A 14,958-nucleotide genomic window follows, 5' to 3' on the forward strand; every position below is an offset into this window, starting at 1 on the left:
TACCCTGTATTTATAGCATTTTTAATTTTACAACACAACTAAAAAATCTAAACTCGAGGTTGATTCCATCTGAAATGGGTGTTGAGAGCGATTAATCAAAGTTGTAAGAACTAGTTTTGCTATCGAGAATTGACCTTACGCCAGTGTTGATTGACAGGTTCCAACTGACCAATCAGATAACAGAACTGATAAGCCTTGTTGTTAGCCGCCAATTTGTCCGTCAAACTTAGTGCCGGACTCGCCAGTCAAAGAATATAAATACCACCGAAAAATCGTCCAAAATGGTAAAAAGGTGACGTTACGACACCTTTACATCAGACACAGGGAAGAGAGTGTACTACTAGAGCGCTTCCCTTTTCCAAATCCACTCTCAGACCTCGAATATTGTCAACGATGTATCAGGCTCTGTGGACGTCCTCAAGAATAGTTGATCTTAAAAATCTTATAAGAGTGTTTAAAAGCAAAGCAATTCGACTTAGCACTCATTGTGTTATAACGTTTTAATTATTTCATTTAAATCAGTGTAAAATTCTATGAAAATTAACTTTCTTATTTAACAAAAGTGCCTAGTATTCTTTATTCAATAGTAAAAATATTCCATCAGTTACCAGAGTAACTGGTATGTACTGATAAAACACAAGTATTTGATGTTCTATATTATTTGACTGGTAACGTGTAAATATTATGCCTTAATGTACCGGAAACATGATTTATGCATTTTTTAAGGTTTACATCAATTTCCCACTGGTGTATGTTAAGTCATACCTGAGTGATAATACAACAAATAATAAACATGATAAAAAAAACTATGATTAATATAAGATTATTTTTAATGAGTCTTATCAACAATTTTCTAGGCGCTCAAAGTTTTGACTTAGCACTCAGTGTGTGCTTTCGTTCTAAATTTCATTTTAATAGACAGCGTAAACTTCGTCTAAAATTCCAGAAAAAATAGCATATTTCGTATAAAGAAGATATATTCTTAAACAAAAAATTATACATTCATTCTGTATACTTTATAAAGAAATTTGGTAGGCTCAAACATTGTTTTAAGCTGCGATGTGCCGGTATATGTCTTGATATATGAGTATGGACTATATCATCGCCTTGGACTATATCTTATTTATTTATCATTTACACGTTTTAATTCTAATAAGAGAACTTTCTTTACTTATACTTAAAACACATCTGATGAATGTCTAAGTATTAGACATTAAATGCTATGTATCTGAATAATGTTGAACAATGATATGAGCATCTTAAATGAGTTCCGGTATTTCGAAATCCGACGTTTCTTAAATGACACAAGTGACAATTTTTACATGTGAATTACCTTATTTAATTTATCTAATTATTTTGAAATAGGATTCAGAATCCACAGTCTGATTTCAACCTTAATTAATAAAAATCAATGTTCTAGTCTGCTTAATATAGTCATACCCTACATGATTTCCGGGAGATCGAAATTTGACGTTTCTATAATGAAAAAGAAACGGACAATTAAAAAAAAACCACAAAATCGGCTATAATGGTTTCAGAGATTTCCGTCTTTTTTACGTGTTTTCCGCTCGGCCCCCTGCCTTGTTTAGTTTTCCTCATACTCGGGTGCAGTTCCCGGCTTTTAGCAACAACGTTTCGTTGTTTTTGTAGAATTTATGTTTCGCTACAGAACATCCACTTATTAACGATTGTGTTTTGTCTTTTCACTTTAGAAATACGTGTGAATTTGAGGTAGCGTACGCCGAAATCAACTAGAATGTCCGGCAAAATATTTCTGCTGTCGCCATTTGATTCCTTTGTTTGTCGGGCCTAGCATGAGTTGTTCCCCCTGAAAACTGGTAGGCGTGGCTACAGGCTATCTGGCGTAAGGTCAATTAAGATACTAGTAATAACTTAAAATACAAGAATTTTTAAACAATGATTATCGCACCTGACAAAATTGCAGAGGCTTATTGTACTCACCTTCTCATTTTTCGAGTAAAAATATGCACACTCAATTTAAAACTGTTATAAACTTGTTTTTTTTTAGTTTTCGTGTGTTTTTGTGAAGATCATGATTTGTTTTATCTGTTTAAACTGAAAATTGAACTATAGTTCTAGTTGTTGAATAGAAGAATCAAGGAATTGCACATTACAATCTCTTTATTTTGGACAAAAATTTGTCCAGTATATCCGAGTACACCTCACTCAAATGATAAAAATTTTACTATGAATCTACCAATTTTTATAATTTATATATCATTGTGTTGCTAATAAATTGTTCTATACCGTGCCGAAAAGTGCATCTAAAAATAACAAGTGGTTACGGAACTACATACGGAGTAACATTACATATTGAACGCACCTCGTAAGAGGGGAATATTGTCCCATTGGTGCTTGAACCTACTGTTATGTATAGATTTATTTTTGATTTTTCCCTAAGGCAAAATATTGTTTACTGACCTTGTTTTAAGACATTATTCTGTATTTCCTACAACCTTCTCCTTTAATCTAGAAAATTCTATGAGTACTGTATCAATTATCGATAAACAGTGCATGTCAGTTATTTTTAGAAAAAACGAGTGTTCTTTATTTTTCCAGAAGGTTCTTTTTATTTTTATTGTTACATGAAAATTCTGGAACCTTCCATGATACAATATATAGTCAGATGTTTTAGACTCAGAACAAAACATAAGAATCTAAGAAGCTAAACTGTAGATATCGATGAAACTGTTTTTCTTAAAAAACACATTATTACCAGTTTGGATACTTGATATTTGGAAGGATTTTTTGAAGGATTTAAATTAAGAAATTCTGGATTTAAAAACTTTATCTTTGAAGAGAGAAATTATACATTTTGGATATTACTTTTGAACTGTGTGAAACATTGTGGAATTTATTCTGACTGGATTTGAATTTGACCTGGACAGGATTTTGACTATTTTACATATTAGATTGGATTTTACAGCTTTTTGTCATTTTCAAAGGTATTTGGATTTTTACTTAAATTCATGAATAACATTTTGTTATTGTTATAGTTATCATGTTCATACTAACCATTTCCCTCGGCGTTTATATCGTCGCTGGGGAACCTTTCTGCCATTATTGAATCCTGTCTTTACTCTAAATTACTGAAAATACACAAAGACGTGTTTGATAGTATTATGATTTTAAGGATAGGTAATACATCGCATCATACGTATCGGGCAAGTAATTGTGCAAATTAAACTTCTACTTCTATTTAAAACCTTGACAATTTTAACAAATCCATTAGAAAATATGGTGGAGGGAGCTAAAATATGTTTTAGGATAGTTTTTCAGGTAGCCGACCTAGCATCTAATGTAGTTAAAACACCAATAGGCCCCTATAACTGAATAACAGTTGCGTCTAACGGCTACATGTGATATCAAATTGAAAATAATATATTTTAGTAGTATGGAAGACAGTTTGGGTGTATCAAACGGGCGCCATCTTTAATGACCTATTTACTATTAAAAGTAACTCATTTGTATATGAGTAATGAACTCAGTACGCATGCGTTGCGGCCATTTTTAATCCTTTTAGAATGACAACAAATGTTTAGTTTTAGAATAACATCAGAGGCTTATTTTTAAAATGTCCTATTGATAGAAAATGTCTTTCAGAAATATACAGAGCTGACTTGTATAATTTACTCAATTTAGGGCATGGTCACGCTCATTGAGGGTCAGGTGTTCAGCCCTAGACGGGGAGATAACATGAAAACAAAATCAAGATATTACAGGGAAATAAATTTATTAATCCATGCCCTAAATGAATAAATACATTTTATGGTAAACAAAGAGAAAAACAAATAAATAATAATTTAAAGCAAAATAATTTTCATATTTTTAATAAAAAGCAAAAACATTAAGCATTACTTAAGATAGAATAGCCCGCCCGCTTAGCTCAATAGGGAGAGCGTTGGTCTACGGATCGCGGGGTCGCGAGTTCGATCCCCGGGCGGGACGTATGCTCTCCATGAAAATTAATAAAAGACATTGTGTCTAAAAACATTCGTCCCCCACCTCTGATAATTCATGTGTGGAAGTTGGCAGTTACCTGTGGAGAACAGGTTTGTACTGGTACAGAGTCCAGGAACACTGGTTAGGTTAACTACCCGCCGTTACATGACTGAAATAAAGTTTTAGAAAAATGGCGCTGAACCCAAAACAAAAGAAAAAGGAACAAAAGAAGCAACGTTAACTGAAAATAAAAGATTTCTTTTAGTTGACGATGCTTCCTCCTCAACCTCCCGCAACGAAGTGCCTCCAAACATTAAGTGTATTATTCATTCATGTGCATGCTCGGATCTGTTTTGACAATGACGTCATAAGCTATATTTTGATAATGTCACGAGTGCATAAAACGAGATCAGGGTCAAAATGTTTAGCATGTGTTGATTAAAGGCCGGATGAACAGACAATAAAAAGTAAACATGTCAAAGTTAATCCCTTTACAGTCACCACAATATCCGGCATCGGCGTGTTTGTTGTTATTTAAGACCGGATACTTTAACAAAACCCTGTTCAACTGTCAAAGTTTATCCCTTAAGGACATGTTTGGACTTGAACAATGTCTGAATGGAAGCAGTATTTATCTTTTCTTTATTTTGATCCAAAAGACCATGCTAGTTTTTCGGGTGTTGAAAAAGTGTAACAGTATATCAATTCCAAGGACAAATATAAAATCGGTAGAAATAGAATAAGGAAATGGCTTCAGAGTGAAAAGTCTTATTCCCTGACTTGAAGGACAAGACGTAATAATCATCGATCTCGTGTAATTGTACAAGGGGTAGACAGCCAATGGGATATGGATCTGATGGATATGGTTATGGATATGGCCAAACAAAATGACCGCTAAAATACGTATTTGTGTCCATAGACATTTTCTCCCATTTGTTTATTGTCACCAGATCAAAAGTAAAAAAGGAACTGAAGTAGTTAGCGCATTACAGCTTATACTATCAGGCCCACGAAAACAGAATACAGTGTGAACTGATCGGGGTATGGAGTTTAGAATTATGTAGGTAAATAAATATCTTCAGCATGAGGGAATTCATCATTTCTGTGCACTTAACTTTGAGACAAAGGCTAACTATGCAGATATTCTGATAAAAATCTGAAAAAAAACTGTTCAGGTACATACTTAAAAAGAAAACACAGTTATAACTTAATGTCCTTGAAAATATATTACAAGGATATAAGCGGACGATTCTTCGGGGTCTAGGAAAGAGACCCATAGACATAACTAGAGACAATGAAGGAGAGAGTAGACTTTAGCAGTATTTACTGAGGACCAAAGGGAGTCTAACCCAACTGATAAAGACAAAATACAAGTTCAAGATAGGTCGAACAGTATGCGAATCCAATGTAAAATGTATTTAATAGGAAATACTCTCAAAAGTGGACTGGCAAAATGTTTAAGATTGAAACGAGTTTCAAAAAAGGCATTGTACCTGTGTATACTCTGGCTGACTGGGGTAATGACAACCAGGTAGAAGGGCAATTTTATGAACAGGAAATGCAAGCGGACGATGTAGGCGAGACCACAGAGTACCATATTGAAACAATACAAAAGAAAAGGTTTAGGAAAACAAAAGAAGTACTTGTAAGGTGGTTATATTGGCCAACGAAATACGATAGTTATATTCCCGAAAAAGATGTGACGCAGTACTAGACCACGTGATCTGACTGATATTTACATCAAAGATATGAGCCAATTTATCTTCATTTTTGTCGAGCAGTTGGAAAGTCAACATCATGATTTTCACCAATGTTGTGTAGATTTTCCATTTGAATTCTGCTATTGACTTGATGATGCGTTGTTATGCAAGACGTTTAAAGCGTTTAGGATATCCTGTGTGTCTGAAAGATATCAGATGCATAACCGTGTCCGCCAGCAACGCCTTAAGCACTGCGCTAGACTTAGATCAGTTGGTAAAAAAAGACAGATCGCATATGAAATCGTACTATTTCCAGCTGTCAACTTTAAAAATGGTGGAGACAATTTTTGTTGTTTCTACAGCGGTTAAGTGGTAAAAAAGTTCAAACTAAAATAGATGATGTAGTCAACTCGGTCTTGACTGAACCGGAACTCTACACATGTAAGAAGGAGTGAGAGTAACGAAACCAATAAACAAACATGAATCAATCTCAAGTGTACCTTAAACTCAACTATCATCTCCAGTTGAAAGATGCTACTACAACAGTCAAAAAGCATATATAACCCAGCAAGAAGATATGTTCAGCTACTTGAAAGGAAAATACTTTTGCTACGTTCTCTAGCATTGACTAGAAAGAAAGCATTGTTAAGACGCCATCACTCACTTATACCTGAATTGATAAGAGCTCCTTATCTTTCTGACACAACTCTGGACAAAGTCAGGACGACAAGAGAAGCGTAAGAGGCCAATAATCACACGAATACAAATGCAAATGTGATCGACTTTTACCTCTATCTTAGCAGTTAGCACTTGCAAATAATTCTTAAGAACAACAACCCCTCTGATTTTTACATCCAGTGTCGCAAGTCGTTCACGTTATAGAAGCGTATAAGACTGTATCTACGCTGCGATTTTGTGCAAGAGTCTTACGTTAGAGAAACTCTTTTACCCGCACTAAGAAACAGAAATTGACACGTGATACAAAAATATCAAATCCATAGAATATAGTCGTCCTGTGTCCCTGCCAGTGACTGTGAACTGCTTTAACTCTGCGAGACTCTATTTGAAAGACGAAGATTTATACCCTGTTGAATTCAAATCCAACGATCTTCACTGCGTGTTGCATTTTAAGAAGTGTGGGCTTCATAGAGGTGTATGATTGATTATAAACAGCAAAAATGGGTACCGTTTGTACTGAAGTGTACCCGGAGAAGTGGTATCAACGTTTCAAAGACTTGATGGACGGGTAGGTACGCCCTGATCATAAAGGTTGAAACATCATTGGTAGTGATGCTCTTATCAGAAAACTGGCCGAGTTAAAGGATGAACAAGGAAAGGAAGCAATAAAACAAGAACAAAAAGGGGAAGAACTTCGCGCAGTAAAAATAATGGCACCGTAGCACAAGCGACCGAAATTAAAGTCAGAGATAAAACGTAAAAAGTAAAAAGAGGGGGAAATATCTAAGAATATGAGGCCACTAGCGTATACTAAACAAAAGAGACCAAACTTGCAATCCTGACTTTCAACTATAAAGAACAAGAGCTGTCTTTGTTCATTTTATCCCTAGCAGACACGTCGTTACAGTCGAGAGAATGGATCAATAACCGTCCAGTTAATCAAGTAACCACCTCATTAGCACACGAATTAAACATACCCGGGTAGCCTTCAGCGTATTTGGATCTGAAAAGATGCGTGCTGAGCCTAAAATTGTAAATAATAAAGGCTAGGGAAGCGCGGCGGACGTTAACAAAGTAGTTTGTCCAATCAATCTACCATTTCACACTGTTTTCAGTCAGGTTGATGTATCTACGACAAATCCCTTTGTCTCACACAGAAATCAATTATCCATATAAAGCTTATATAGAAACAATTTTACATTAAAACAAAGGAACTCAGGGGAATCTATTAACAAGTCAACTTTATTATAAAGATTCTGGAGACCTTGGCACTAATGGTGGTAAAAAGAAATAATAACGGGTAGTTTTTTGAGGTACAGTCAAACTAAAGGTAGTAAAATTGTTGAAATGGAAAGACCGTTACAAATTTATTTGTTTAAACAACCCAAGTTACTCATCAATGGAGTCGCTGTATTAAACTACATCTTAGCCGTGACGCCTTCACACTCTTCACTGACACCGTATTTCCTGACTATCGTGTGAAAATAGTAGATATATATTTCAGACCTTGTATTCAACGGCTAAATATTAGTAGCGCACGACAAACTCATTCAAGACACGACAGCCATTTACCCTTACTTACGCACAGAGATCAAGACAACATGCATTGCTTTAGGCCAGTTTAGTAACAGCTTACGGCGCAGACGATATATTTTTCAACATCTTGTACAAAAGAAACTGATAGTAGATCTCGTTCCTAACGTGGCATTTGATAACGATTACGCACGAAACCAACTCAACCTCAAGTATTATAATTGTAGTTCCATAGACCTTTACGTCGATTGAAAATTGTTAACTTTACAACCAATGCAACCAAATTATTCAGCAGAAGAATACATGGAGTGTTACAGAACATTGACGCTTTTTAGAAACGACATTTACATTTCAAATGTAGATTATAAGAAGGGTTACTGTCTGTACGCTCTTATGTACACTTTTAACATCTCAATGAAGGGACGACTAGAAATTTTGGAGGCTTTACCAGAGAGGCTTGACCTTGATTATGTACGCCACCTTCCCAGAAATACTCAATATCAACAGTGCAGGGGGAGTCTATATAATATTAATAATTAAGAACTGAAACGTTGTGGAATACCCAGTAACACCTCAGCAACGCCCCTGATCAAATTAAAGTTCAAAAGGGACAGTTTGTTATTTCTTACACGGATACAAGTGATAGACAAAGAAAGCACAGGGTGACATTTTGCTTTCCGATACAATGACTTTATGAATACGTTGATTCTCTTGGGAAAATGCCTAGCGATTAAATTACTTTGAAACAATATTCACAAAAATACCGGATGATATGTGATTCTATTCAGGACCCTATTTTGGATACCTGTGGACTTTGTTGTATATATTACGTCATCACCAGATATACGGGATCAAACATGAAGGACAACCTTGTCAAATATTTAATGCGTATAACTGAAAAGGTAATGACAGAATTATAAATGGAGTTAATGCAACTCTGGCCGCTTTAGAAGGTATGGGCTCGTCATTATTCGTTTCTCAAAATCCTATATACTTGAACTGCTGAATTCGTTAATATTGTTCATAGGGAACCAAAATAAACTTCTCCATTATTGTAATACGGGTTCCAAATAGACGGAAGCAAGCTTTACCAAATTGTAGACCGTTCTAAGCTTATGTTGGATGGCTTCTTTCTTATGTTTGAATCGAACTTTTGTGTTTCCTAAAATACGAATGGACCGTTTTTGACGTTAAAGACGAGATTTCTCAGAAAATGTCAGACGTATTCTTAACCTGAGAATAATGTAGGCAATCTCAGTGAGAACTTTCAGTAGATCTCTGGTAATCGTACACAACAATGCTTTCCTCTACGACGCTATACTGTACACATGTAAGTTTAAGAAAAAGTTTCTGTTTGATTAGTTGGTTACTCTTACGTTGCTTTAGTCTTTCTTCTTATGTTAATTTGTAAACGATAGGGTCTGCTCCTGGACAAATATGGGCCCTCAAACGATATTTATCTTCGGCGTGGGGCTCATATCCACCAATAATGACCGTGTGCTTAACGCATCTTGATAAACTTTCATGAAACTATTATTTTTACCAAGGTAGAGTTGAGGTCCTAGAATTCAAACCTGTGATATATCTCTCAATTTTTTATAAGCAGCATATACCCTGTATTTAAAGCGATAGTTCTGGTTTGTTTAACTCGGGGATATAGAAGAGACAGAAGGTTCAATCCAAGCATTGATATTTGACGAAGAAAAGACAGAGACAGTGTTGATATATATGAAAAGATGGCGAGTGGGGCCCCAAAAGTCAACCAGTAGGTATCTCATAGACCCGGCCCTAAAGTACTCATATATACCATCAGAAAAAAAATTAGAAAACACCTAATAAGTATGCGAAAGGTGGCCCGTCTACTAATTTTGCGAATACCCAATCGATCGGTTGATTATTTTTCCAAATGCTACGCTTTCACTGGCTGTTTACACGTTAAAGTTTGTTTATCATTGGTCATATTTTCTAGATCTGTCACTTATTTCAATATTAACGTCATCGTTCTCGATGCTGATTGGCCGTATTAGATGGACAAGTTCAAACTTGTCTATGACACGTCCATCAATAAAATAAACTCCTCTGTTCATTAACTGTTCATGCATCCGGCCTTAAATCAACACACGCTAGACTGTGTGGCGACTTTAAAGAGATTTATTTTGACCTCTCAAAAGGTTATTGTTAAAGTATCCGGACTAAATATACACACGCTAGACATTGTGTCTACTTAAAAGGAAATTTATTCTGACATCTTAAAAGGCTATTGTTAATGTATCCGGTCTTAAATAAATACACGCCAGACACTAGGGCGACTTAAAAGGGATTAACTTTGATAGTTGAACAGGGTATAGTTAAAGTATCCGTTCTCAAATAAATACACGTCGGATAATTATTGTGGTGACTTACAAGGGATTAACTTTGATATGTTTACTTTTTATGTCTGTCCATTAGGCCTTAAATCAACACACGCTAGGCATTGTGACCATGATCTCGTTTGATGCACTCGTGACATTATCTAAGAAAAATCTAAATAAAACTTATGAAGTCATTGTAAGAATAAATTCGAGCATGCGCATTAAGGGATAATACATATATGATTGGAGTCATTTTAATGCGGGAGGTTGAGGAGGAAACATTGTCAACATAAAGTGATCTTTTATTTTCAGTTAACGTTCCTTCTTTCATATCTTGTGTTTGTTTTCATGTAATCTACCCGTCAAGGGGCTGAGCACCTGACCCTCAATGTGCGCGACCACGCCCTAAATTAAATATTCATGTCAGCTCTGTATAATTCCGGGAGACATATTCTATTAACAGAACACATTCAAATAAGAAACCTCTGATGTCAATCTTAAATTAAACATTAATTAGATTTCATTCTAAAAAGATTCAAAAATGGCCGACGCGCACGTGTATCTCAGTTGCTTTATGATATGATAATATTGCACAACCGTCTCATTATTTTCTGAGCGGCTAGCTATTTTACATAAAGATCTATTATACGATTTTGTAATAGAAAAAGATTGATACTGTCTGTAAAGGGAAAGGAAAATTTGTCTATCTGCTAGGAATTCTTGAAACATTTAAAGAAGTGGAAAAAATTTCAAAATCGGCCTAAAAATGAGGAAGTTATGAACATCTCAATATTTGATCAAAACTGCGGCCATTTTGTTTCCATGGCAACATTGCGGATTTACTAAATTTATAGATATACATTTGAACTGTATTCACTTATTTCAGTTAAACCATTTCTCTATTTTGAAAGAATTTATCAAATTTTTGCATCTCAACTCAAGGAACATTAGAAAGTAATCTATTTTAAAGGTTTTTGCTAAATAAAGATAGCGGTGGTCTAGTGGATAAGGTGTCGTCCGCTCAATCCAGGGGTCGTGGGTTCGGGCGCCACTTGGGTGACGACCATGACTTCTCATTTGACACTGGAACTGGTTTTTCAAAGAAGCGGACTCATATTGTAAGATAGAGGTGTACCACAAACATGAACTGTCGATTGATCTAATTCTCAGTGTTAAAATAATGTGTTTGATGCTAATGCTACTACTGCCGACAATTTTCTCAGCTAATGCTGTTTTACATAGACTGCAAAAAACATTATGTTTTCTATAACCGTTTTGATAAACTTGTAATGCTTTGCTTTGTAAATCAAAATATATTGTCTTTTACATGATGTCGTTACAAAAAAAAGACAAAGCGGATTTTTCGTCATTTCGTCAGTTATTTTCAACTAATGTTCAAGAGAGTGTTAAAACGTTCAAAAAAGTAACATGATGCTCATAAAAGTACAACTTGATCATCAGGTTTCAGTTTGAAGATTATTGCAATAGTTTCAAAGTAGTATGTTTCAATACCAATATCATTTCAATTGTCCTTTCCACAATATCAATAGTGTTACATAAGTCAAAATAAGCGTATATTGTCTCATCTACTATTATTCATGTACTACTTTGTACTTAGTTATTGTTGTTTCAATAACGTTACATTTATCACACTCCGATACTTTTAATATTATACAACTTACGTTTTTATAGTTTTGCCAGAATAATCATCTTGGTCGTTGTAATTTTATACCTGCAATAAAACAAAATTTAGTTTGGTTTACGTTGCATTTTAAATATAGATAAAATATCTTTAAGAAATAATAAGTTCTCAAACGTGGTTTATCGTAGAATAACCCGTGTTTTGAGTTCTTATGCGTAAGAATGTATCACGAAAATTGTAGCCGATATATGTTATTGATTTTCAAAAATTAGCGAAGATAAGATCATTACATTTAAACAATTACAACATTAATTAGATAAATATAAGCGCTACTATATTTAATCAGACTTAATTAACGCTTTAAAGATGTCCGATTTACATAAATAGCCAGAACAGGATGATAAAAGTTCTGTGTATTTAATGAGGAGATTGACTAATTCTACTTTCCTAAGAATGATAATAGTTTTGTTTAAATAAAATGTAGCAGCAAACAGACATTTAGTTATATAATATCAAATCCAACAGCAAAAATGGAATTTGAAGGTTCATTACTTATATTGAGATTGCATTTGGAATAAAATAAATTACATCCCAGCAGGCACACAACGTTGTAACAATTGATTCAACGTTGAAATTTGGTCTTGACGTTGATCAACCTTATTTCAACATTCAGCAACCATAGGAGATGTTCTTTTGCTGTTTGGTCGCTACCTGACGTTGAATCAACGTTGAATATGGTCATGTTTCGACCTTCTTGCAAGGTTCAGATAAAAAGAGGCGCTTTGTAAATTGTTTCAAGATCAATACTGACTTTCCTTTATAACTCGTACACTCAGATTGGCAGTATGGCATTACAATATATGTTGTTTATTATTGCGCCTGTACATGTGACATGATACCTTTTTAAAATATCTTAATTAAGTGTGTGATTCTAGTTATTTCTACAGCTGTCAATAAAATTCATAATTACAGGCATATATTTCGACTTAATTATATTATTTACTATAACATTTTTCCTTGATTTTCAAAAATAAGTCTCAGACTATTATTGAATTTCTAAGTTCAAATAACCCGTAAATAAAAGGTAAATTAGAACTTAAACACAGTCCAACCTGAGGAGGTGCACAAAATAGTCTAAATAAATTGACAGAAAAAAATGCAGACAATTTCTCTTTTCTGTCGGTCTGATACTATAAAGTTTTTTCAAAATCAACTCGTGGTTTTTGCAGCATGCATCTACCATAAGCTCTTTGTAAACAGTTTTAGTGTGTATGCTTGCATTCCCTTTGTGACTATTGGTCATTAATCCCTTGATGTTCTAATCCTATACATTATTACTCCTTTTGCAAACAAATTTTCGCACAATTCTGTTGGTATTGCTGTACACATCTTTAATGTTATAACAGCTGGTGAGAAGGAAAATGAAAGACTGTCCGTGCTGTCTTATACTATAGTAAGTACTCTACATATTATTCTGAGATGCATTTCTGAATATAACACACATTTATTACTTCTATGTATAATGGCAGTGGAAGAGTATTTAGTAAACCTGACTAGTAAATTAAACATATAAATTGAACTATAAATGCCATTTCAAATAATGAAAATTTCATAAGACTTGAAATTTATTTGTAATGATTTATCAGTAATTAGCCAGATTACTTTATACTTTCGAAAAATGCTGCACAGGATTATAATCTCAAATGAGGATTACTGGACATAAATTTGGACTTTATGCAGTTTAATGTTTTCAATTCATGAAATATACAATGAATAAGTCCCCAACCATTTATCAACATTATTTCAACGTCTAACCAATCCCAGTTTAGAAGTTGCGCAAGTCTATGACCAATTACGAGTATCAAGTCTATCAACCACTGACAAGGATCTAACAATCAGCCTAAATCAAATAGTATTTGGTTGACTTCAACCTGAAGTCAATGTTAAATCAACGTTGAACCAATGTAGAATCAATGTTATTTCAACCTTGATATCAACGTTGAATAATGGTTGAAGCTTCAAAGTTGCTTCTACTTTCAAATCAAATATAAATTCAACCAAAATTCAACGTTGAAGTTCAACATTGATTCAACTTTAAATTAACGTTGCTTTGCCTGCTGGGATTATACCATCATGATGCATCTACATTTTGCGACTATTACTTGATGATACATTTCCTTTGCATTTCTGGGACGCCCTGTGGCGGCCGTAAAATGTCTCCACGTACTTGCAGTCAGAGCTGTTATATTTCGATTTCTGCAGATCGTTCAGCACTGCATTTATATTCTGTAAGTGTACTGCTTTTAAAGTATTTCAGTTTGAATATTTTGGCTTGGGTGGTTCCAATACTCCTGCTTTAAAGCTTTGGGTATTGTGTAACCACCCTTAGCCTATGTTGCCGGGGTTTTTTTATTTTGAATTTTGACAGTTTCTGTAATATGCAGACTTTATAACCTCTTATCCTCACTCTAAATTCTAATTTGGTTAGTTCTGCCCATTGTGAACCCAATAATTAACCTATACGCCGCTTTTCATGGAATTGCACACTGTGTACCAATGAAGATTCCATGTACACAGCCGTATGAATACATTTGCGGCTGTCTGTAAACTTTCTTTCCGTACTTGTAACATATTTAAATGTTTCGTTTTGCTTATCCTGGGACTAGAGAGCGTGGACGGTAGCTTGCATTTCCACTTCTGTCCATGAACAGGCATAATCAACTGAGCCTGCAACATTTTCATTTATGTCGTGTTGGGCGATCTGTGATTTTCCACTTTTTCTCTTTTTAATGTTCCAGCAAAAACTCAATGTTTCTCGATAAACGGCATTATAGCACAAACATAATTTTAACATTTACTTTAAAATATGTAATTGCAAAACAATTTTGTTATTACTGTATTATACATTTACTAACAGCTAACTAACTAACAGATAAGATGTTGATCGTTCAAGATAAGATGTCGTGCGCACGAGATAAGATGTTGATCGCTCAAGATAAGATGTCGTGCGCACGAGAAAAGATGTTGATCGCTAGATATAAGATGTTGATCGCTCAAGATAAGATGTCGTGCGCACGAGATAAGATGTTGA

General features: G+C 34.6%; 1 protein-coding gene across 1 annotated transcript in view; it reads right to left on the reverse strand.

The window, feature by feature from the left end:
* The window catches only part of LOC123559972 (uncharacterized), a 143,179-nt gene that overhangs the window by 119,780 nt on the left and 8,441 nt on the right, over positions 1-14,958 (reverse strand). Inside the window, exons 2-3 of the mRNA XM_053530258.1 lie at positions 11,908-11,957; positions 3,037-3,110 (exon numbers count right to left, since the gene is read on the reverse strand). Of these exons, the coding sequence (XP_053386233.1) occupies positions 3,037-3,082 (46 nt within the window). The 5' untranslated portion in view covers positions 3,083-3,110; positions 11,908-11,957. The remainder of the gene's footprint in view (positions 1-3,036; positions 3,111-11,907; positions 11,958-14,958) is intronic.

Source organism: Mercenaria mercenaria, chromosome 18 (assembly GCF_021730395.1).
Source record: "Mercenaria mercenaria strain notata chromosome 18, MADL_Memer_1, whole genome shotgun sequence".
NCBI lineage: Eukaryota > Metazoa > Mollusca > Bivalvia > Venerida > Veneridae > Mercenaria > Mercenaria mercenaria.